The sequence below is a fragment of the Scyliorhinus torazame genome, chromosome 2 (assembly GCF_047496885.1).
Source record: "Scyliorhinus torazame isolate Kashiwa2021f chromosome 2, sScyTor2.1, whole genome shotgun sequence".
NCBI classification, from domain to species: domain Eukaryota; kingdom Metazoa; phylum Chordata; class Chondrichthyes; order Carcharhiniformes; family Scyliorhinidae; genus Scyliorhinus; species Scyliorhinus torazame.
The window spans coordinates 43591825-43613436 of record NC_092708.1 but is presented as its reverse complement, the minus strand read 5'-3'; the positions used below and the strand labels follow the sequence as shown (position 1 = coordinate 43613436).

Here is a 21612-nt window from a genome sequence, read left to right as displayed (position 1 = left end):
CCACTGCAGGTAAAATACCAATGGGGTTCTGATGAGGCTAATTAATGGCCACTGAAAGGCCTAAATAGACCCAGGGCCACCCAACATCTCCCCCACCTTCTGTAAAATATCTGACAGGTCGGGAGCAGGCATGTAGACAGTGGAATAGCCATGCATTGGATTTTATGTCATCCCCACAACCTTCAAACTCACTGCCGGGGAGTCTAAAATTCAGCCCAGTGAGTATTCAGCAGAGGAGTATTGTTAGACTGGGGCAGTTGGAAGATGACAGTGAAACCTGGACTCGTATTCTCAAAGACCCCACTAGTGATTTTAAATGGATGCTGTATTTTCAACAAACCTTCTCAATAAACCTCACCAACTAACTTCCCAACGTATGGGTCTTTGCCCACCTGTTTGCTACCTTACAGAATTCTGGGCTCCATTCCTGATGCCTCCCCTTGTCTCAAGGTGGCCAGAAAGCTGCCAGTCAAGCTTGCCCTCCCACTTCCTCCCTCAGGTCATAAGGAACAAATAGATTCAGTTCAAAATGGTGCCTGAGTAACAGCTGGTTCTTCTCTTCCCCAATCTTCCTCATGCTCCCACACCTCCAACCTCTGGTCGCCATGGTGATTTTAATTGCTTCAGAGAGGGGTTTTCCAAAATCAGTGGTGTTTTATTGGCATACGATCACCCAAGATTCACCCAGATTTAGCAACCTCTTTGTTCAGAATAAACTCACCAAAAAAAAGTATAAAAGAACAACTCTGAAGCCACTAGAAAGTACTTACATTGCTCAGATTGTATGCATTCACCCTCGACTGGATGAAAAAGGGATCATCATGGGGAATTGTACATTTGAACTTTTCCTTCTCATACTTTGCTTTGTAGTTTAGCTGCAGGAAAAAAAAAAGTCAATAAGCGTCTGCTGGCGTCAACCCCGTGCATGTGCAGAGGGCTTCCGCACCGGGAATGGCGGACCGGTACAGCCTCCGGTGCGGAAGGATAGAGTGCCCCTACGGCACAGGCCCGCCCACGGATCGGTGGGCCCCGATCGCGGGCCAGGCCACCGTGGGGGCACCTCCCAGGGCCAGATCCCCCCGCGCGCCCCCCAAGATCCCCAGAGGCCGCCCGCGCCGCCAGGTCCCGTCGGTAAGGACCTACTCCAATTTGCGCCAGCGGGACTGACAAAGGCCGGGCGGGACTTCAGCCCATCGTGGGCCAGAGAATTCGAGCAGCCCCGGGGCCCATTGAGATGCGCCGGTCCCTGCCATTCTCCGAGGTGGGCGGCGCGACTCACGCCGGGCCGATTTTTTGGGGGCCGGAGAATTTGGAGGACAGCGGGGGCGGGATTCACGCCGACCCCCGGCGATTCTCCGACCCGGTGGGGGGTCGGAGAATCCCGCCCCATAAACACATCTTGAACCAATATTGTGCAAAGTACAAAAAAATACTTCACACATCATTGCGCAATCAGATATAATTCCTTTGCAGAGTATTAAAGATAAAATTCTATGTGACAGGACGACATAACCCACGTATGATACGTGTTTACGACTGGCCGATATCAGCTCAATCGCACTGATTTTTTTTGTATGGTGCAGAATCTATTTACAACACAAAACTGAAAGAAACCATACAAATGCTAATCTCTCTTTCTTAACTGAAAATAGAGATGGTGGATTATGTTGTCTTCAGCTCAGTAAGTTTGATTAAAAAGAGTAAAGCGGAGAATATCACTATAGGCGTTTTTGAGATCATTTTTACATTTGAAATGGTACAGATATTTACGTACAGATATTCCGTGAGTTTTGGCAATGCTTTTCAAATGTAATATGCAAGAATCACAAGGCCAAAACCAGGAGGATTGAATAGCTCCAATGACACCTGTGAGAAAGCTGGAGCATTCCGTGATACTCACATCGCTCAGTTGCTTTGCATTGACCAGAGCTTGCAACATCACTGGAGAATCAGTTACTTGAGTGAACTTGATTTTATCAGGGTGTGATTTATAGACTTGCTGTAATTAAAACAAGGCAACAAAGACAGTTTACACATGGTTTAGGATGAACGTCATTCAAGCCATTATTACCATTTCATTGATGTACATATGAATACAAATATACAGCTTGTTTTATTTTGGAAAGGGTTGGGTGGAAACCACCTGCCTGTTTCTATGTAGCGAATGGATTAAGGCATGAGGAAGTCGAATGCAAGTGCAGGCCACATTTAGTTTGGGTACCCCAACACAATTTTAGCGATACCATCTTTTTGGGCGAATGCTTTGGTGAGTTAGCTTTCTCTGTCAAGTCCACTGATAAAGGTGTGAAACAACTTAGAAAGGTGTGCTAACTATGCAAATTATTCTTCACCTCAGGCAGGAATCTCTCCAACTATGTTTCAATAAAATTGTTACATCATTATTGCGTCCAAAGAGGAGTCCACACAAGAGGCTAAAAGAAGCTGTTTGTTTATTGATCAAGAAACAATTTACACGTGTTAAGTTCTAAGTCAGAACTTCCCTGCTCGGCTCGCACTCGAGGCGAGCTTTTATACATAGTGTCCACCATTCTACTGATGGGGGTCCCTGCCTCTCAGCGGGGAAGCTCGTACTCAACAAGACACACGGGGAAACTAATTGGTCTGACCCCATAGGTCTCATGCGGGTTATAAAATTCATGTTTTGTTGTAGTTGATAAATAAATCCTGTGATTATAAGTTCTGTGATCCACTTGGTGTCATGCTCCAATATAAATGGCCTGGCATGAAGTGGTATAGAAAAGAATTGCAATGTCTGGTGATCATTCCCTCAGGATAAATAAGAGGCTACACAATTCTGAACAGATGCTAGTCTTGGATATATTATAGAATTGTGAGCATCAGCAAGACTTAAGAAATAATTGTAAAGAAAGCAATGTGCCCATTTAAAAATGTGAACTGTATTTATTTTCAGGAGCGACATTCATCAAAGTAAATCACATTGCATTAACCAATATAAGCAACAATGGCTTTCAGCAAGTGACCTTCAGAACATCTAAAATTATATTTGCACAGTCACCTTCCAAGCATCCCAAAGGATATAACCAAACAATTGGTTATATCCAATTGTTGATATTGTTGATACAAAGAGGAATGGTTTTAAACAAAGTTCACTGTGGGTCTATCACTCCAAATGCTACAATCATGTGGTGTTCTGATCCTTTCGAATTCTAACTTGCTGACCCAACTAAATAAATTTCCACGTCTGCCTTTTCTCCTTGAATAGTTTGCGGTTCTCAAATTATATTCCTCTCTTAACCTCAATAAGTGTTTGAAGATTTGAAGGAGAAATGCCCTCAGAAGATCAACTCTTAATAGATTTTGAAAACATGAAAAATTGATAGCTTGCTCCACTTTGAACAACTCTAGCAAAAATATCTGGGGGGGGGGTGATTTTCCAGCTGTTCTCATCAGCGAAATCTTGTGATCCCGCCGACACCGCTCCAGGTTTCCCGATGGTGGGGGGTTGATTCAATGGGAAATCTCATTGACAGCGGCAGGAACAGGATCCCGCCAACAGCAGGCAGTCTCCAGTTGACTAGAAACACACTGCGGGGAGAAGAAAAGTCCTCCCCCCATCCCTCCCGATCTAAATTTCAACTTTAATTAGATGAGCCAAAGTTGTTTGTGTGGAACCTTATCAAATATCAAAATTTTATATTTTCCAATTTTATCCTTGTCATTAGAGGAGATTTACTTTGATCACTACATATAGCGTGAATAAAACCACCTCTCTTCCCGGCGGCACTGGTGGCGCGGGCGGGCTCTGGGGTCATGGCGGGGGCGCGGGGTGATCTGGCCGCAGGGGGTGCCCCCACGGTGGCCTGGCCCGCGATCGGGGCCCACCGATCCGCGGGCGGACCTGTGCCATGCGGGCACTCTTTTCCTTCCACCTCGGCCATTGCCTCCGCGATGGCCGATGCGGAAGTGACCCCCCCCTGAGCATGCGCGGGGATGATGTCAGCAGCCGCCGACGCTCCCGTGCATGCGTGGCCTTCCGTCGACTGGCGAGGTCCCTTTGATCACTACATATAGCAAAGGCCTTTCCCGCCAGCCGGCGGCACGCCAACCATTCCGGCGCGGGGCAAGCCCCTCAAGGTGAGAGCTCGGCCCCTAAAGGTGCGGAGAAATCCGCACCTTTGGGTCGGCCCGACGCCGGAGTGGTTCCCGCCACTCCATCCCGCCGGGACCCCCCGCCCCGCCGGGTAGTGGAGAATCCCAGCCCTTGAGTATTGTGTAAAGTTTTGGTCTCCTAGTTTGAGGAAGGACGTTCTTGCCATTGAGGGTGTCCAGCGAAGGTTCACCCGACTAATTCCCGGGATGGCAGGACTGACATTTGAAGAAAGACTGGATGGAGTGGGCTGGTACTCACTGGAGTTTATAAAAATGAGAGGGGATCTCATAGAAACATATAAAATCCTGATGGGCCTGGACAGGCTAGATGCGGGAAGAATGTTCCAGACGTTGGGGACGTACAGAACTAAGGGTCACAGCTTAAGAATAAGGGGTAAGCCATTCAGGGTTGAGATGAGGAAGATCTTCTTCTCTCAGAGAGTTGAGAACTTGTGGAATTCTCTACCACAGAAAGCTGTTGGGGCCGGTTTGTTGGATATATTCAAGAGGGAGCTGGACGTGGCCCTTACGGCTAAAGGAACCAAGGGGTATGGAGAGAAAGTGGGAGTGGGATGCTGAATTTGCACGATCAGCCGTGATCATATTGAACGGTGGTGCAGGTTCAAAGGGCCAAATGGCCTACTCCTGCACCTATTTTCTATGTTTCTATTTTTCTAAAATGGGATTAGAATCAATAGGTGATTGATAGCCGGCACAGACACTATAGGCTGAAGGGCCTCTTTCTGCGGTGTAAAACGTTATGACTCTAATGCAAAGAGATGTAGGCCAGCATTTTTCAGCCCCTCACTCTGGTGGGATCTTCTGGTCTCACTGATGTGAACAGAGGGTTCAATGACTCGCTGGCCCCACCAAGGGGAAACCCGCCACGGGGAGGGGGGGGGGTCTGGAAAATTCCAGCTATAGACTGGTTAAGCGGGTGGGCAACAAAGTGGCAGATGGTGTAAAATATAGGGATGGGTGAGGTTATTCATGCAGAATATTTTATATGTTGATGTTCAAAGAGACTTGTGTATACACGTACAAGGAATACAGAAAGTTAGCATGCAGGTACAGGAAGCAATTAGAAATTTATCTGGCATTTTGACCTTTATTGCAAAGGAAGTCTTGCTACAATTGAAAAGGATTTTGATGAGGCCACACCTGGAGTTCTATATGCAGTTTTGGTCTCAATATCTAAGAAAGGATTCATAGTAAATGTTGGCCTAGCCAACAACACCCACATCCCGTCAAAATGAATTGTAAAATATGGACGCGATTCAACAGAAAGAAATTGGTGACTGGATTTTGGGTGTGTTTCGCAGGGCGCTTCCCGGTGGCTGCTGCACCAAGAAATATCCTGCTATTCAACGGCACTTACCTTTTTTGGTCTTGGGAGTTTCTCTCCGCCGAGGCCGCACTGGAGTAATTTCCTGCTGGCGATCCAAGTAGGAAAGGCTCCTCGCAGATTGTGGCATAATTTTGTCTGACTGCCCTGATCTTGCCCCCCACCCCCCCCCCATCCTTTCAGCCCTCCCCCTCTCCCACCGTTTTAGACCCCCCCCCTCACCTCCCCTAACCTCGGAGAGGCTACCCAGAAACATGCTCTCACACTTTCCATCTGATAACGCCCCCGAGGCCTTACAGTGCCAACTTGGCACTCTGAGCCTGGCACCCTGGAAATGTGCCTGCCAGCCTGGTAGTGCCACCCTGACACTGCCAGGGTGACAGTGCCAGAGTGCCCAGGTGGCACTGCCTGTGTGCCCAGGTGGTACTGCCCTGTCCCCGACCATCCACCCGTCTCTAATGGCCTGGGAGAAACCCCCTGGGAGACACCCCTCCCTTCTCGGAGACCCCCCCCCCCCACAGATGTGTGGAGTGCAGTCAAGGTGAGCTCAGATAGTCAGATATTAGTCTCTCAGGGAAGGAAGGAAACTCGGAATGGGTGGGAATGTGGAATTGAGGCAAGACCAACTTATTGATCATACTGAGAATCCGACCAGGCTCGAGGAGCCAGGCGATGTACTCCCGCTCCTATTTCTTATGTTTTATGTTCTTTTAGACATGCAACTTGTTGTTGTTGTAACAGATTTCCATTGAACCTACCTGTGACCAATTGTTAATTCCCCATGTGCTTTTGTGATTTATTTTTAAAAATCTCTCCACCTCACAGCAATAATCACTAACTGGAATGGATAGCATTAAGACTTGGATTTGTGAATGGAGAATGGGAATTCCTGATGAAGTTGTCAAACTGAGGTGATAGTGATGGAACACTTTGGAGAAGCTTACGTCTTTACACTTGTAGGAGTTCTTCATAGCTTCATACTCTGGAGTGACTGTTTGTGGAAAGTAACAACATCCTTTATCTTGTTCGTAGTCCGCCTTATAATTTTTCTTCATAAAAAGAGAACATTTGCATTATTTATCGGCAGCGGTAACAAAAAAGCAATAATTTGCCAATTGCTAGCAAACTAAGTTTTGTTTACTTACATCGCTTTTCATTGCTCCAACCTTCAAACAGTGAATCATATATGGATCCTCATGGCTGCCAACATAATGGCCCTTGATTCTATCTTCATAATTCTTCTTATATTTGACCTGAAATGGATAATATCCACAGCAATGGTGTCAGCTCAGTTCAAATACTGAAGGTTAGTCCCAAGGCCGTGAGATCACTGCAGTACTTACATCACTGAGATCTGCGAGCACTTTGTCAGTTTTGAACTTTGGGGTTTCGCAGTAGTTCATGCTTTTTTTGCGTGCCTTTTCATAATCTGCCTTGTACTTTTTCTGCAAGCATAAAAGGAACCCGTGACTGTGTTTCCAGAGCAGACTGTCCATATTTTGACCCAGTAGAATTTAAATTGTCATCTTCATGTCCCTCCATGACCTTGGCCCAATCCATGTCTGCAGTCTCCCATTCCTGCCTCCTTCTGGCCTCACACTCTGCTTTTTCTGCATCCCCTTGAAAGGGTTCTTCCTGCTGATTCCCTTATTTCCCCTTTCTTTATTTTTGCCGTTATCATTTTGATCCATGGATGCTTAATGGACATGTGTCTTTAAGTCAAGAAGCAGAGGGAAGGAGGAAGTCAAAAAGTTGCAGCATAGTATATGGTACTGCTAGCTTTGGACAGCAAGACCCAAACTTTTTGGCACCCGAGAGATGGGGTGGGACTCGGTTCGATTGATTGACTGGTGGCGACTGAATTAGCCAAAACACCGTATTCTGCCTGGTAACAGGTGGTGATTGGGTCCTGCCTGAGTGGAATGATTTTCAGAGACCCAAGGAGCTCAGTTTAAATCCTGGACACACAGGGACAAGGACCTGCTCCCTCTCTTCCCTCCAGAAAGGCTATGAGTTGATGCATTCCTGAATCTCCAGAGACCTAAATAAATCTACAGTGGAAACCTCGAACTGAGATCATAATTTGAAGAGACGAAAGGTGCTAAAAACAACCATCTGAAACAAAGACTCTTATCTTTTGATGTTCCTTAATATTTCCCCCCCTCTCCCCCCCCCCTCAGTGTTTGTCTGTCTTGTGTGTGTGTGTGTCTGTGTATATATATATAGAGAGAGAGAGAAAGAGAGAGGGCGGGGGAAAGTTAAAGTGGGGGATTAGAGAATAGTTAACCAGTTGTATTTGTTGCATATTTTATTACAGTTCTTGTTAGAAATAAAAAGTAATTGTGTTTAAATTTACAAACCAGGGGCGAAATTCTCCCCCAACGGCGCGATGTCCGCCGACTGGCGCCAAAAACGGCGCCAATTAGACGGGCATCGCGCCGGCCCAAAGGTATGGAATGCTCCACATCTTTGGGGGCCGAGCCCCAACATTGAGGGGCTAGGCCGGCGCCGGAGGGATTTCCGCCCCGCCAGCTGGCGGAAATGGTGTTTGTTGCCCCGCCAGCTGGCGGAAATGGCGTTTGTTGCCCCGCTAGCTGGCGCGGAAATGCGGCGCATGCGCGGGAGCGTCAGCGGCGGCCGACAGTTTCCCGCGCATGCGCAGTGGGGAGAGTCTCTTCCGCCTCTGCCACGGTGGAGGCCGTGGCGGAGGCGGAAGGGAAAGAGTGCCCCCACGGCACAGGCCCGCCCGCGGATCGGTGGGCCCCGATCGTGGGCCAGGCCACCGTGGGGGCACCCCTGGGGTCAGATCGCCCCGCGCCCCCCCCCAGGACCCCGGAGCCCGCCCACGCCGCCTGGTCCCGCCGGTAAATACCAGCTTTGATTTACGCCGGCGGGACAGGCAATTTCTGGGCGGGACTTCGGCCCATCTGGGCCGGAGAATTGACCGGGGGGTCCCGCCAACCGGCGCGGCCCGATTCCCGCCCCCGCCCAATCTCCGGTACCGGAGACTTCGGCGGGGGCGGGGGCGGGATTCACGGCGGCCAACGGCCATTCTCCAACTCGGCGGGTGGTGGAAGAATGACGCCCCAGGTGACTATAATTATTAGGCAGCCAAGGGCCAAAGACGCTGGGTATTTTTCTAAGAACCATTGCTTAATTCAATTGTGTTGCGACTCTGGGTCAAGGGGGGTTGGAACTGACCGCTCACTAGCTAGCCAGGGTGTCATAACACCTTGCAATATCACCTTCACCTCGCTATTATGTTTAAAACCCCTCAAAGCAGGCACTTTCTGAATGCCATCCCGAAACTCCTCCACCACTCCACTTCTCTCTTCAACAAGCTTTGAACCATCTCGCCTCGCTTTAATGGTTTGTCTCTACCCTGACTCATCAATTGTGCCCCCTGCTCTGTTCCCTGACCTGCTACGAATTTCCAACATTTTCTGCTTTTACTTCAGAATTCCAGCAAGAACAATACTTACCTTTTCTAAGACACCATTGTTCCTGTCATTTTACTCCTTCCCCACCTAGGATTGCTTGTCACTGTGTAAGTAAAAGTAAAGCCCCAGATGACCATAGGCTGCTTTCCCCTTTGACTGGTGGTGATTTAGCGTGAGGGTCACCACATCTCAGGAGAGGGGCAAGATTGAGAAGGCGGGGCCCTCATGAATAATCTCAGCTGGAATGGGGTAAAGATACCATGTGGTTGCAAATACTTACATCACTTGATATGTTGCCGGCGTGCTTGAGTTGTTGAAGCAGAGGATTTTCTGTGGCCGGTAGAACATTGTAATCAGTTTTATCTTTGTTCTTCTCATAATCAGCTCTGTATTTTACCTGTAAAAGCCAAAGATATAAATGATTGTTGGAGCTTCAATTCTTCGGCTAATATGGTAAGTGGTTCGTGATGTAACAGCCCATAATTTGGTTTCGGAGTGTTGTGGCCCAAAAGATGCCAGAACCTGACTCAATTTATTCAAACAAGGCTCAATGAGTAAGTTCAGGTCCTGAAAGTATTAAAAAACGCAGGATAATAGTACAATTACCATAATCTTTATTGTCACAAGTAGGCTTACATTGCAATGAGGTTTCTGTGAAAAGCCCCTAGTCGCCACATTCCAGCGCTTGTTCGGAAACAATAGTAACACAATACTTCAGAATTTAACCTTCACAAGTCAGTCAACCTACCAGCAGACTCGCCCATTAAATTAATCCTACTTAGAAACCGTTTTTCCTCCCATGATTAACTTTCATATTTGCTGCAGTTTTAAACATAGAACACTGACCATATTGTATCAATTTGCAGTTCAGATCCAAGCTGATGTGACCAGGTTTCTGTCCTGGATTACTTCCAGTGCAATTCCATTTGTTTCTTTCCATTTACGGAGATTTCTCTCCTTGGGCAGAATTCAATTCCCTCCCCCATGACGGCTTTGGGTGTCAAGGGGTGAGAGGATAGCCCCCTTCCCTTCATCCCTGATTAAGTTTGTGGCAGATAGGCCCATGGTCGGCCACCCATTGAGCCCTTAAATGGGCAATTAGTACCCACTTAAAGTCTTCATTCCACTGCTAGTGGTGTTAACCCAGTGGGAGGGTGGTGGCCAACCAGGGTGGGAGTACAACACAAACTCATTTGGGGTTGCTAACGTGCTAACGTAGGGATGGGGGCCTGAGGCGACCCACACCCCCTGCCCTTGCAGCCAACCCTCCTTCCAACCCCCCCCCCCCCCCCTGCCCTTGGGGTCTCTTAACTTAGGGAAGGCCTGACAATGTCCAGTTAAGTAGCTGAGTGGCATTCAATATGGTGGGCCTTCCCTAAAAGAGGAGACCATGTCTCTTGCTGGCTCTCCAGCTAACAGGTGGATTGAGCTATAGACTGGGACTTTTTTCCCTGGAGCGTAAGAGGCTTTGGGGTGATCTTATAGAGGTTTATAAAATAATGAGGGGCATAGATAAGGTAGATAGTCAACGTATTTTCCCAAAGGTAGAGGAGTCTAAAACTAGAGGGCATAGGTTTAAGGTGAGAGGAGAGAGATACAAAAGTGACCAAAGGGGAAATTTCTTCACACAGAGGGTGGTGAGCATCTGGATTGAGCTTCCAGAGGCAGTGGTAGAGCCGGGTACAATTTTTTCCTTTAAAAAACAGTTAGACAGTCACATGGGCAGGGTGGGTATAGAGGGATATGGGCCAAATGCGGGCAAGTAGGACCGGCTTAGTGATAGAAACTGGCTGCATGGACCAGCTGGGCGCTTGGGCCTGTTTCCATGCTGTAAACATCTATGACACCGTGACTCTATGAGATAGGTCCTCCGTGACCAACATTAAATACAGCCCCATATTTCAACAGGGGTATTGATAGTTTTAAACAAAAAGTAAATGGCAGTGAGTACACCAGATGAACAATACTATAAATAACCTACCGCACTTGTGGCGTTCTTAACACGCTTATTGGCTGCATATTCGGGAGTTTCAGTCTGCATGAAGTAAATTTGGTCTTTCATATCCTCATAGTCCTCGGTGTATTTTCGCTGATTAAAAAGGAGAAAAGGCACAAACAAGTCAGTTGTTTTAGATAGTTCATAACCCTCTAGAGTTTCATATCTGATGCTGAAAAGCCATAGTCAAAGCGAATAGGGTGTTGGGTTTATTAAAAGGATTCTTCAGGATAAAACAAAGCTCGTCAAACTATCCTTGAACAAGATTTTGGCTCGATCACATTTGGAATGCTGCGACCTCTGTAATGACCCTCAAGAGACCCACCGGGATGACCAAATTGATCACCCCATGGATCTTGTGGGTCGGTGCAGACTCGATGGGCCGAATGGCCTCCTTCTGCACTGTATGTTCTATGTTCTATGTTCTAATACAAGCTCCCATGCTGATGGGCAGAGGCCCGTCAGCTGAGTCTCATGGAATCAACCTTTAAAAGCCTGCCCGGATTGGGTCCGGCACGATCGGTCTTCCCGGTTGGGACCTATGTGCTATCTGTCGCATCACGGCCTTTTCTTTTGGTTATACATAAACCTCCATTTGAATCACTTACTCGGATCTCCTGTGCTTCGAACTTTTCTTCCCCAGAAAGCCAGTTGGTGACTGATGAAACTGAAGCCAACTTTTACACACTTTTATATTAATTGACGGAGTTACAAATTACAAGCATCCACCTCCTAGCCCAACAACAGGGATTGAGATGGAAACTTTCAACTGTTTCTTCCCCTTCGTGGCTGGGACTTATGGTAGCTTCACTTAATTCATCTCAACTGAAACCAACTAATCAATTCATCTCAACTGAGACCACCTTAGCACTGCTGCCTCACAGCACAAGGGACCCAGGTTCAATTCTGGCCCGTGTGGAGTTTGCACTTTCTCCCCGAATCAGCGTGGATTTCCTCCGGGTGCTCCGGTTTCCTCCCACAGTCCGAAGATGTGCAGGTTTGGTGGATTGGCCATGCTAAAATTGCCCCTTAGTGTTCAGGTTAGGTGAGTTTACTGGGTTTTGGGGATGGGGTGGGGGAGTGGCCCGAGGTAGGGTGGTCCTTCAGAGAGTCGGTCAAACTCAATAGGCTGAATGGCCTCCTCCTGTGCTGTAGTCATTCGAATCATAAAAAGAGAGTTGGCTGACTCTGGGATTTGCCTGGTTTATGGGCAGTGCACACATCAACTCCTTAAACTTTTTCACCTTAACTTTTTTCAATTAACAAACTGGACTAGTTTTAGAAAAAAAACTTACGGAGCTCAAATTGTCAGCATTCATTCGGGCAACTGCAACCTCGTAGCAAGGCGTCTGGCTCCACTTGCCGTTATTCTTTTTGTGGGCTGCATGATACTTAAGCTGTAAGAAAATTTACAGTTATACTTTTCTTATTACCTCCATTTTTGATTATATTTGGGTAATTGGCAGTCTTGATGTAGGGTATCAGTAAGTCATTTGTAGTGTAAAAGAAAAACTGATTAAAATCTCCGCAGAAAATTAACCCAAATTTGGCAGATTCCAAAAACAATTCCAGAAGTATATCACCATGGTAATTCTGAAGAGCAGAAAAATTACGACGATATTCTAATTCATTAAAATTGTCTTGGATCGTTTCTCGGTTGATTTATTAAGTGTGGATAAGGCACACAGTCCCCTGCACTCTAATCAGTTGAAATACAACACTAGGTGGATATTTATTAAAATTAAGATGTTCAAATTTCCCTAATAATTAGATGTTAAAATGACAGATGAGATGGAGATTGACAAGTGCGGTGAATGGCACAGATCTGATTGTTCTATCTCCCCGATTATTTTATGTCAGCAGCATCATTAAAGTGCAGTCCAATCAACGCAAATTTTTCAGAAGCATATCTACTGTTCTTCAAAGTAAGTAACCCGCTTGATAATGGAAGGTGACGTTGTAATTTGCATATGCAAAATACCTGTCCACTTGAGAAACTACTGTGGAAAATCCCATTATGTTAATTCAATCTGACTGCTAAACAGGCCTATCAGATAATCTGCCTGATCGTCAAGTGTAAAGATATTTACTGGTTTATAATTTTTTGAATTAAAAATACTGTCTAAGCTCTGCAGAAGTTCTGTAGCACGGAGATCAGCATTCCAGGGAGTGACAATTTTAACAATGACTCGTGCCAGCAAACATCAAGCTTCTCCCTGAGATATTTCTGTTTCTCCCTTCAGTCTCTGCACTCCTCAGTGATTCTCGACTCCATTTTAACAGAGATTTTCCATCCCCCGATTTAACTGCCCTCTGTCCTGTCTCAATCTCCCCATACCATTAAAAAATCGCATCCATTTAAGCACAGCCAACTCACACGGCCTTTTCTACTGCTATGTTCTCAGGTCACGGACAAGGCTCTATCGGACCGTTTCGTTATATCCGTCACCACCCACATCCCGATTCCCTTCCATTCTCATTTCCACCTGGGGACACCCTGGAAAAAACTTTCTCCAAAGTCACTAATGTCATAACATACACCAGTATATCATGGCGCAGACACACACACACTGATGGACACACAGCAAGACCAATCAACACACACAACACCGCAGCCAATCACCAGTTAGAGCACAATCACTATATAGACAGAGGGCATCAGAGTTCCCGTTCATTTGGGATGCAGCCTCTCAGAAGGACAGAGCTTACAGCGTACAGCACAGATCTTCACCATGTGCTGAGTGCATAGACTGGTTAGGACAGGAATAGGTCTTTAGTTTAATCTAAAAATCGTGTTAACCCACAGTGAAAGTATGTTCAACAGTTTCTAACTTAATAAAATAGTGATGTACTATTTTAAGTGTTGGTGACCTGTATGTTTTCCACGGATCCAGAGCACCCAACACATCAACTAACAATTGCAATTGAAAAGTGTCCAACTTCTTCGCCGGCCCATAATACTTCTGCCACTGTCAGTCCACTCAAACACACCCTTGCCTTTACCTTTGCTGCCCTCACCCACAGTAAATCCTTTCATTTCTTCCATCCTGAACATTCGCTTGGGATGTATTTCATCTTTACTCTCTCAGTTTAAAGAGGTACAGACATGAATATACCTTCCATAATTGTCAGGGTGTCCCTATTAATCAAGGTGCTTCCTTTCCCCATACTATGATCCTTGAATCCAATCTTGGATCTATCGGTGATCCTTTCCCCTCTACAACCTTCCTCTTACTCACCTACATCCTTCCTCGTACTCATCTACTTGCTGTTCCCCAGACAACAATGGTGTGGGACCCACTTCCACATGTATGTTGAAGAACTCACCTCTACCTCTCCAGCACTTGTTTGCACCCTTGCATTGACTCTGTGTTGTCAGGCGTCTGTCTAATATCCAGCTCCAGTTTCCTCCAGTTAAACTTTGACTAGATCAAAGGTGTTAGCTTCAGACTGTACCTCAAGCTCTGAATGCTTGTCACCAATTCCATTCTTCTCTTTGGCCACAGCGGTGGGCTAATTTAGGCTGTTCAGAACCTCAGCGTCCATTCAAAGCTAAACTCTGACCCCACATCCTTAGCGATACAGAAACCATGGACACGATTTTTTGGATGGCAGTGTTCCCCTCACCCCGCCACCTCGAAGAGTCGGTGCGGAACATATCCCCACCGATACTGGCTGCCCCACAGCCATTTACTGCTCCGCAGAGGTGGGGTGTCCTCTCCTCACTCAGGAAGAAGGCCCGATCAGGTTGGCTGGCTGCTCTGTAGTCCCATTAGCTCCAGTAGCAGCAATGGCCAGGACTGGGACTATCAGCAGTCCCCAGATTCAAAGTCCCGGTGTTCAGGATCAGGTAAGTGAAGATGATTTTGACGCGGGGGGGGGGGGGGGGGATTGATAGGCCTGGGGAAGTGAGGAGGGAGGGGCGAGGAGTTGTTGGAGAGGAAGCAGGGTGCAGATTTTGGTAAAGTGTGCCTGATGTGGAAAGTAAGTCATTGAAGGAAGCGCACCCCCACTTTCCCAATGAGCAGGGTGACTTGCCAGGCTTCCCCCCAACCTCAAATTCCCTCATCAGCCTCATAGAATCCAGGCAGGAAAGCACCCAAATGAGACAATTATTGCCCACTTAAGGGGCGTCATTCTCCGACCCCCCCAGAGGGTCGGAGAATGGCCGTTGGCCACCGTGAATCCCGCCCCCGCCGGTTGCCGAAGTCTCCGAAGGGAGAAAAGTCGGCGGGGCGGTAATGTCGCCGCTGCCGCGGAGAATGTCACGGGTCTGCGCAAGGCAGCCGATTTTCGGCCTGCCGATATTCTCCCTTCCGGATGGGCCGAAGTCCCGTCGACGTGATGACCGTTCACGTCGACGTGAATCAAACCTCCTTTTCATCGGCGTGACCCGGTGCTCCAAGCTCACGCCGACCAGCGTGGAGGTGAGTGACGGCCTGGGGGGTTGGCTCTGGGCAGGCAATGGCGTGGCCACAGTCTGAATGCGTGAGGAGAGGTGTGTCTCGGCTTGTGTGTGTGTGTGCGGCGGGGGGGGTTAGAGTAGGCTGGGCTCCGGGGGAGTGCCGGGAGGGGGGTCCGTGCCGGGGAGGGGGATGGGGGGGTCCGTGCCGGGGTGGAGGTTGTGGGGGTCCATGCCGGGGAGGGGGATGGGGGGGTCCGTGCTGGGGAGGGGGGTGGGGGGGTCCGTGCCGGGGTGGAGGTTGGGGGGGGTTCCGTGCCAGGGTGGAGGTTGGGGGGGGGGTCCGTGCCGGGGAGGGGGATGGGGGGGGGTCCGTGCCGGGGTGGAGGCTGGGGGGGGGGTCCGTGCCGGGGTGGAGGTTGGGGGGGGGTCCGTGCCGGGGAGGGGGATGGTGGGGGGTCCGTGCTGGGGAGGGGGATGGGGGGGTCCGTGCCGGGGTGGAGGTTGGGGGGGGTCCGTGCCAGGGTGGAGGTTGGGGGGGGGGTCCGTGCCGGGGAGGGGGATGGGGGGGGATACGTGCCGGGGTGGAGGCTGGGGGGGGGGTCCGTGCCGGGGTGGAGGTTGGGGGGGGGTCCGTGCCGGGGAGGGGGATGGTGGGGGGTCCGTGCTGGGGAGGGGGATGGGGGGGTCCGTGCCGGGGAGGGGGGTGGGGGGGGTCCGTGCTGGGGAGGTGGATGGAGGGGGGGTCCGTGCTGGGGAGGGGGATGGGGGGGTCCGTGCCGGGGTGGAGGTTTGGGGGGGGGTCCGTGCCAGGGTGGAGGTTGGAGGGGGGGGGGTCCGTGCTGGGGAGGGGGATGGCGGGGGGGTCCGTGCTGGTGGGGGGGTCCTTGCTGGGGAGGGGGATGGGGGGGTCCGTGCCAGGGTGGAGGTTGGGGGGGGGGGTCCGTGCCGGGGAGGGGGATGGGGGGGGGGTCCGTGCTGGGGAGGGGGATGGGGGGGGGTCCGTGCTGGGGAGGGGGATGGGGGGGTCCGTGCCGGGGAGGGGGATGGGAGGCCAAGTGAGTTGGTCCACATGGCCAGGTGCCAGCCTCCAACAGTTGGACCCATGCGGTCCATGCCACCTGGCTGGGGGGAGGAGGGGATATGGGCAATGATGACATGTCGTCGTTCCCCTCCCCCACCAGGCCATCATGTTTTCCGATCATCCAGCGATGTTGGCCGCGTGGCGGCAGCCGCTCATGTCTATGTTGCCCTGGATGAGGAGGAGGAGGAGGAGGAGCGTGCCAGAGAGGTGGCGCAGGCTGCTGCAGAGGGGCAGCCGACAGCCGCCCAGGCTGGAGGGACACCTGACCGACAGGACGAGGAGGGGGAGGAGGACGTCGCGGCCCCACGGCAACGGAGGCACCCGAGGGCGCCCCGTGTGTACCGGCCCAGGCAGTCATACCAGGACCTCACGGACCGGGAATGCAGGAGGAGACTCCGGATGAGCCGGGAAACCATGGCACACATCTGCCACCTGCTGGCACACCTGTCACCGCGTGGCACTGGCGGGGGACACCCTCTCCCCGTGTCCGTCAAGGTTACGGTGGCCCTGAACTTTTATGCAACGGGGTCATTCCAGGCACCGAGTGGGGACCTGTCCGGCATATCGCAGACATCGGTGCACCGGTGCATCCGGGCAGTGACAGATGCCCTATATGCCATGGCGCACCGCTACATCCGCTTCCCCGTGGACCGGGCCAGCCAAGGTGCCCGGGCCGTGGGCTTCTCTGCCGTGGCCGGGTTCCCCATGGTCCAGGGCGCGATCGATGGGATGCACGTCGCCGTGCGGCCACTTGCAGGTAACAGGGCCGTGTTCACTAATAGGAAGGGGACCTATTCGATGAACGTACAGGTGGTCTGCGACCACCACATGATGATCCTGCACGTCTGCGCCCGTCACCCAGGCAGTGTACACGAATCATTTGTGTTGTCGCGGTCATCCATCACTGGCATGTACGAGGGACGCCATCCCCGGCTGAGGGGCTGGTTGCTGGGCGACAGGGGCTACCCATTGCGATCGTGGCTGATGACGCCTATACGGAGGCCACTCAATGAGGCGGAGAACCGCTACAATGATGCCCATGTAGCGACAAGGGGAGTGATAGAGAGGTGCTTTGGCGTGCTGAAGATGCGTTTCAGGTGCCTGGACCTCTCTGGGGGCGCCTTCCAGTATCGGTCAGATAGGGTCGGCCGCATCATTGTGGTGTGCTGCGTCCTGCACAACATAGCCCAGCAGAGGGGCGATGTGCCGCAGGCAGAGGAGGGCGGACTGGAGGAGCAGCAGGAAGAGGCGCAGTCCTCCCCAGATGAGGGGGATGGGGGTAATGGTCAGGGCAGATGGGGTAGACACAGGCGGGTGGCTGTCCACCGTTACCGGCTGGCCCAGCGGGCACGGGACAGACTGATAGACGCCCACTTCACTGACTAGATGGGCGTGGGAATCGGGTAGTATGGCCACAGACCGCACACCATGGCAACAGCCGACCACCCACACCCCCCACCCATCCACCCACCCAGCACCCTCACCCCCCTCCCCAACCCCACCCACCCCACCCGCATGCACACCACACCCCCCCCATTGCCGATCCACCTGCACAACGGGCCGGGCTCACACAGTTGCGGGTGGACGCGTGTCTATCGCAGTCCATGGAGGACGATGACAACCCGCCCTGCGGTGAGCTCCTGGCTCTACATCGTTGGACTATGTGTGACCCATGGCCACAGTACCACCATCCACCCGGACCATCCCTGCATGCAGCTGTGACACTGCAGCGCACGGTCCCGTCCTCTGCCCGGGGGATGTTGATGGCGGCCCAGGGGGAAGGGGGCAGACTCACCTGGGACTGAGGTAAGACCACCCCTCACACACACACTTGCGCTCAACGTACATGACACCCCCGCACACTTTGGACAGAGCACAAAGGCAGCTTCTGTAGGTGTAACATTGACTTTAATAACCAAAGGAGTTCATGCACGTGCCCTAGCCCCTAAAACTCATCTGTGCCCTGCAACCGTGCCAACTTACTCAGTGTCTAATTGTTTGGCCTTACGGGCCCTTTGACTACGTCTACGTGGTTCCCCAGACGGTACAGCAGAACTGGAGGTGGGCTCCTGTGATTCCTGCCCTCTGACACTGGATCCCTTTGGCGGCCGTTTCCTGGGGCGTCCTGGCCTAGATGGGCCAGGCTGCGGCCCGGCGACTGGGATGGCGAGCTGCCAGCCTGTCCTGCCCGTTGCCCACCCGATGCACCTGGGACGGAAGGGGGGGAGTCCGAGGTGTCGCGGTGTACCGGGACCACCCCTACAGAGGGAGCCGGGACGGACCACACCACTTCCTCCTCCTTCGGGGTGCCGGATGGCCCCCAGGCCTCTACATGGGCGGGGGATGCGAACGGACTGGCCATCCGATGCCCCCCCCCGACATCTGGCGCTTCCAGTCCTGGAGGCCCGTGCTGGTATCGACAGGGGTCTGCAGGTTTGCAGCCATAGAGCCCAGGGGGTTGGCAAACCCTGTCTGTGACAGTGCGACGCCGGCTCGCACATGGCCACTGGCGCCGATGCCCTCAGCGATGGCCTGCAGAGACTGGGCCATGGCCTGCAGAGACTAGGCCATGGCCTGCTGAGACTGGGCCATGGCCTGCTGAGACTGGGCTATGGTGTTGAGCGCCTCTGCCATCTGGCGCTGGCACTGGCTCATGGCCTCCTGTGAGAGGGCAGCCATTTCCTGGGCCACAGACGCCGCCTGCACGGAAAGCCCCAGGCCTCGCAAACCGTTCCCCATGTCTGACACCGTCGCACCCATTGCCTCCACCCCGGACGCCACCCGTGCGGTGTCAGCCTGGGTGGCACGCATGACCGGCACCACTCCCAGCTCCTGCACGCGGGTGGACTCCTCCACCTGCGACCGCAGCCGCCGCAAGCCGCCCGTCATCCTCTTCGCTCGTCTCCGGGTCGGTGGTTGCATCGGATCTATGTGTGGGTGTGGTAACTCCAGGAACCCGGGATCCATCTGGGCGGCAGATGTTCGCTTGGGCTGGGCTGCCCTCCGACCGCCCGGTCCCTCTGCTGCTCCTACCTCCACCTGCTGTACCGGGACGGCTGTGTTGTGCGCACCAGTGAGTGTACCAGACGCCTCATCACTAAAGTGCCCAACCGTGGTGAGTGTTTCTGCGATGGTGGAGGGTGTTGGTGACAGCAGTGGCGTTGTGTCGTGCTCTTCATCCCACTCTGAGTCCATGGCACTTTGGGGTGGGGGTTCGTCTCCACCCATCCACTCTGAGTCACTGTCCGGTATTTCGTCTTCCTGGGTAGTGCTGTCCCGGGTACTGCTGTCCCGGGTAGTGGTGTCCCGGGTAGGGGTGTCCTGGGTAGTGGTGTCCCGGGTAGTGGTGTCCTGGGTAGTGGTGTCCTGGGTAGTGGTGTCCTGGCTCGGATGTGACGGGGGCCTGTGGCTGCCCCCCTCGTCGCTGGGTGGTCGCTCCCGCACGTGACGGGGGTGTTGTCTCCTGTTGCTCCAGGTCTCTCCGTCTCCCGTGGTGTGCGAGGGGCATCCTGCGGGCGTCACATGCTGGAGGGTGCGGGTCTCTCCGTCTCCCGTGGTCTCCGAGGGGCATCCTGCGGACGGTCTGCATCTGCGGGGATGGGTGCCTGGACGTTTGGTCCTGCGATACACAATGAAGCATGCATGGTTAGACATCAGGCAGTGATCAGGTGATACGGGGGAGGGGGATATAGGGGAGGGGGGATATGGGGGAGGGGGGATATGGGGGAGGGGGGATATGGGGGAGGGGGGATATGGGGGAGGGGGCATATGGGGGAGGGGGGATATGGGGGAGGGGGGGATATGGGGGAGGGGGGAAATGGGGGAGGGGGATATGGGGAGGGGGGATATGGGGGAGGGGGGATATGGGGAGGGGGGATATGGGGGAGGGGGGGATATGGGGAAAGGGGGGTTATGGGAGATATGGGGGAGGGGGGATATGGGGGAGGGGGGATATGGGGGAGGGGGGATATGGGGGAGGGGGGATATGGGGGAGGGGGGATATGGGGAGGGGGGATATGGGGGAGGGGGGATATGGGGGAGGGGGGATATGGGGGATATGGGGAGGGGGGGATATGGGGGATATGGGGGAGGGGGGATATGGGGAGGGGGGATATGGGGGAGGGGGGATATGGGGAGGGGGGATATGGGGGAGGGGGGATATGGGGGAGGGGGGATATGGGGGAGGGCGGATATGGGAGGCTCACCCTGCCTGCTCTGACGAGGTCGTTCACCTTCTTGTGGCACTGGGTGCCTGTCCGTGGTGTCAGGGCCACAGCGGTGACAGCCTCTGCCACTTTCCTCCACAGACGCCGGCTGTGGCGTGGGGCAGCTCTGCGGCCGTGCCCGGGATACAGGGCGTCCCTCCTCTGCTCCACCGCGTCCAGGAGCGCCTCCACATCGCGTGACTCGAACCTCGGGGCTGAGCGGCGGCCAGCCATCCAGTCGGGTGTTGCGGTCGGGTGTTCCGGTCGGGTGGGGGGGAGCAGCGCGGCCTTATGAGCCGTCACGCCGTGCGGCGCGTATGACGCTGCATGGCGTGAACCACTACGCAAGCGCGGATCCCGTTACGTCGCTGCTAGCCCATTTCGGGCCGGAGACTATCGACCCATTCTTCCGCCGTGACGCAAGTCGGATTTGCGCCATTCTTTGCGCCGATCGGCGGACTTTCCGCCGATAACGGAGAATTTCGCCCAAGATCTTCAATTGGGGCAAGGATTGGCTGGCCTGGGCCTCAGTCATCCTACCATGAAATTGGAGAAAGGTCAGTGAGGGTAGGAGGACAGTGAGAAGGCCATCTGGTAAATTTTATTGCTCCCCATCTTCTGCCTGCAAACCTGCCAGCGGAGCAATCTTACAATTCTGCCCCATAGTATTTCTGGAGACCAATCCTGCCTCAGGCCTTATCCATGCCTGTGTCATTTTCAAATGTGATTATTTCATTGCTCTCTTGACTAGCCTCCCTCTACCCTCCATTAACGTTTGTTTATCCAACATTCAGCTGCCTGTATTTCATCTGTCTTCATTAACCTACATAGATTCCCAATTAAAATTCTCATCCACACCTTTCAATAATTTCATGGCATTAGCTCCCATTACAATAACATCTACCAGCCCTACAATCCCACAGAGTGTAGCATTCCCCCAGCCTTTGGTGTCTACTGCATCCACCTGTCTTCAGCCGGACATTGGCCGGCATGACTACAGCCACCTAGA

The 21612-nt window shown here is 52.4% G+C and overlaps 1 protein-coding gene across 50 annotated transcripts in view; it reads right to left on the bottom strand.

The window, feature by feature from the left end:
• The window catches only part of neb (nebulin), a 376446-nt gene that overhangs the window by 318636 nt on the left and 36198 nt on the right, over nt 1-21612 (bottom strand). For all 50 annotated transcript variants that reach the window (XM_072470732.1, XM_072470804.1, XM_072470803.1 and 47 more), the window contains 8 exons: nt 12208-12309; nt 10898-11005; nt 9197-9313; nt 6820-6921; nt 6622-6729; nt 6421-6525; nt 1901-1999; nt 771-875 (listed from right to left, as the gene is read on the bottom strand). In XM_072470732.1, the coding sequence (XP_072326833.1) occupies nt 771-875; nt 1901-1999; nt 6421-6525; nt 6622-6729; nt 6820-6921; nt 9197-9313; nt 10898-11005; nt 12208-12309 (846 nt within the window). The remainder of the gene's footprint in view (nt 1-770; nt 876-1900; nt 2000-6420; nt 6526-6621; nt 6730-6819; nt 6922-9196; nt 9314-10897; nt 11006-12207; nt 12310-21612) is intronic.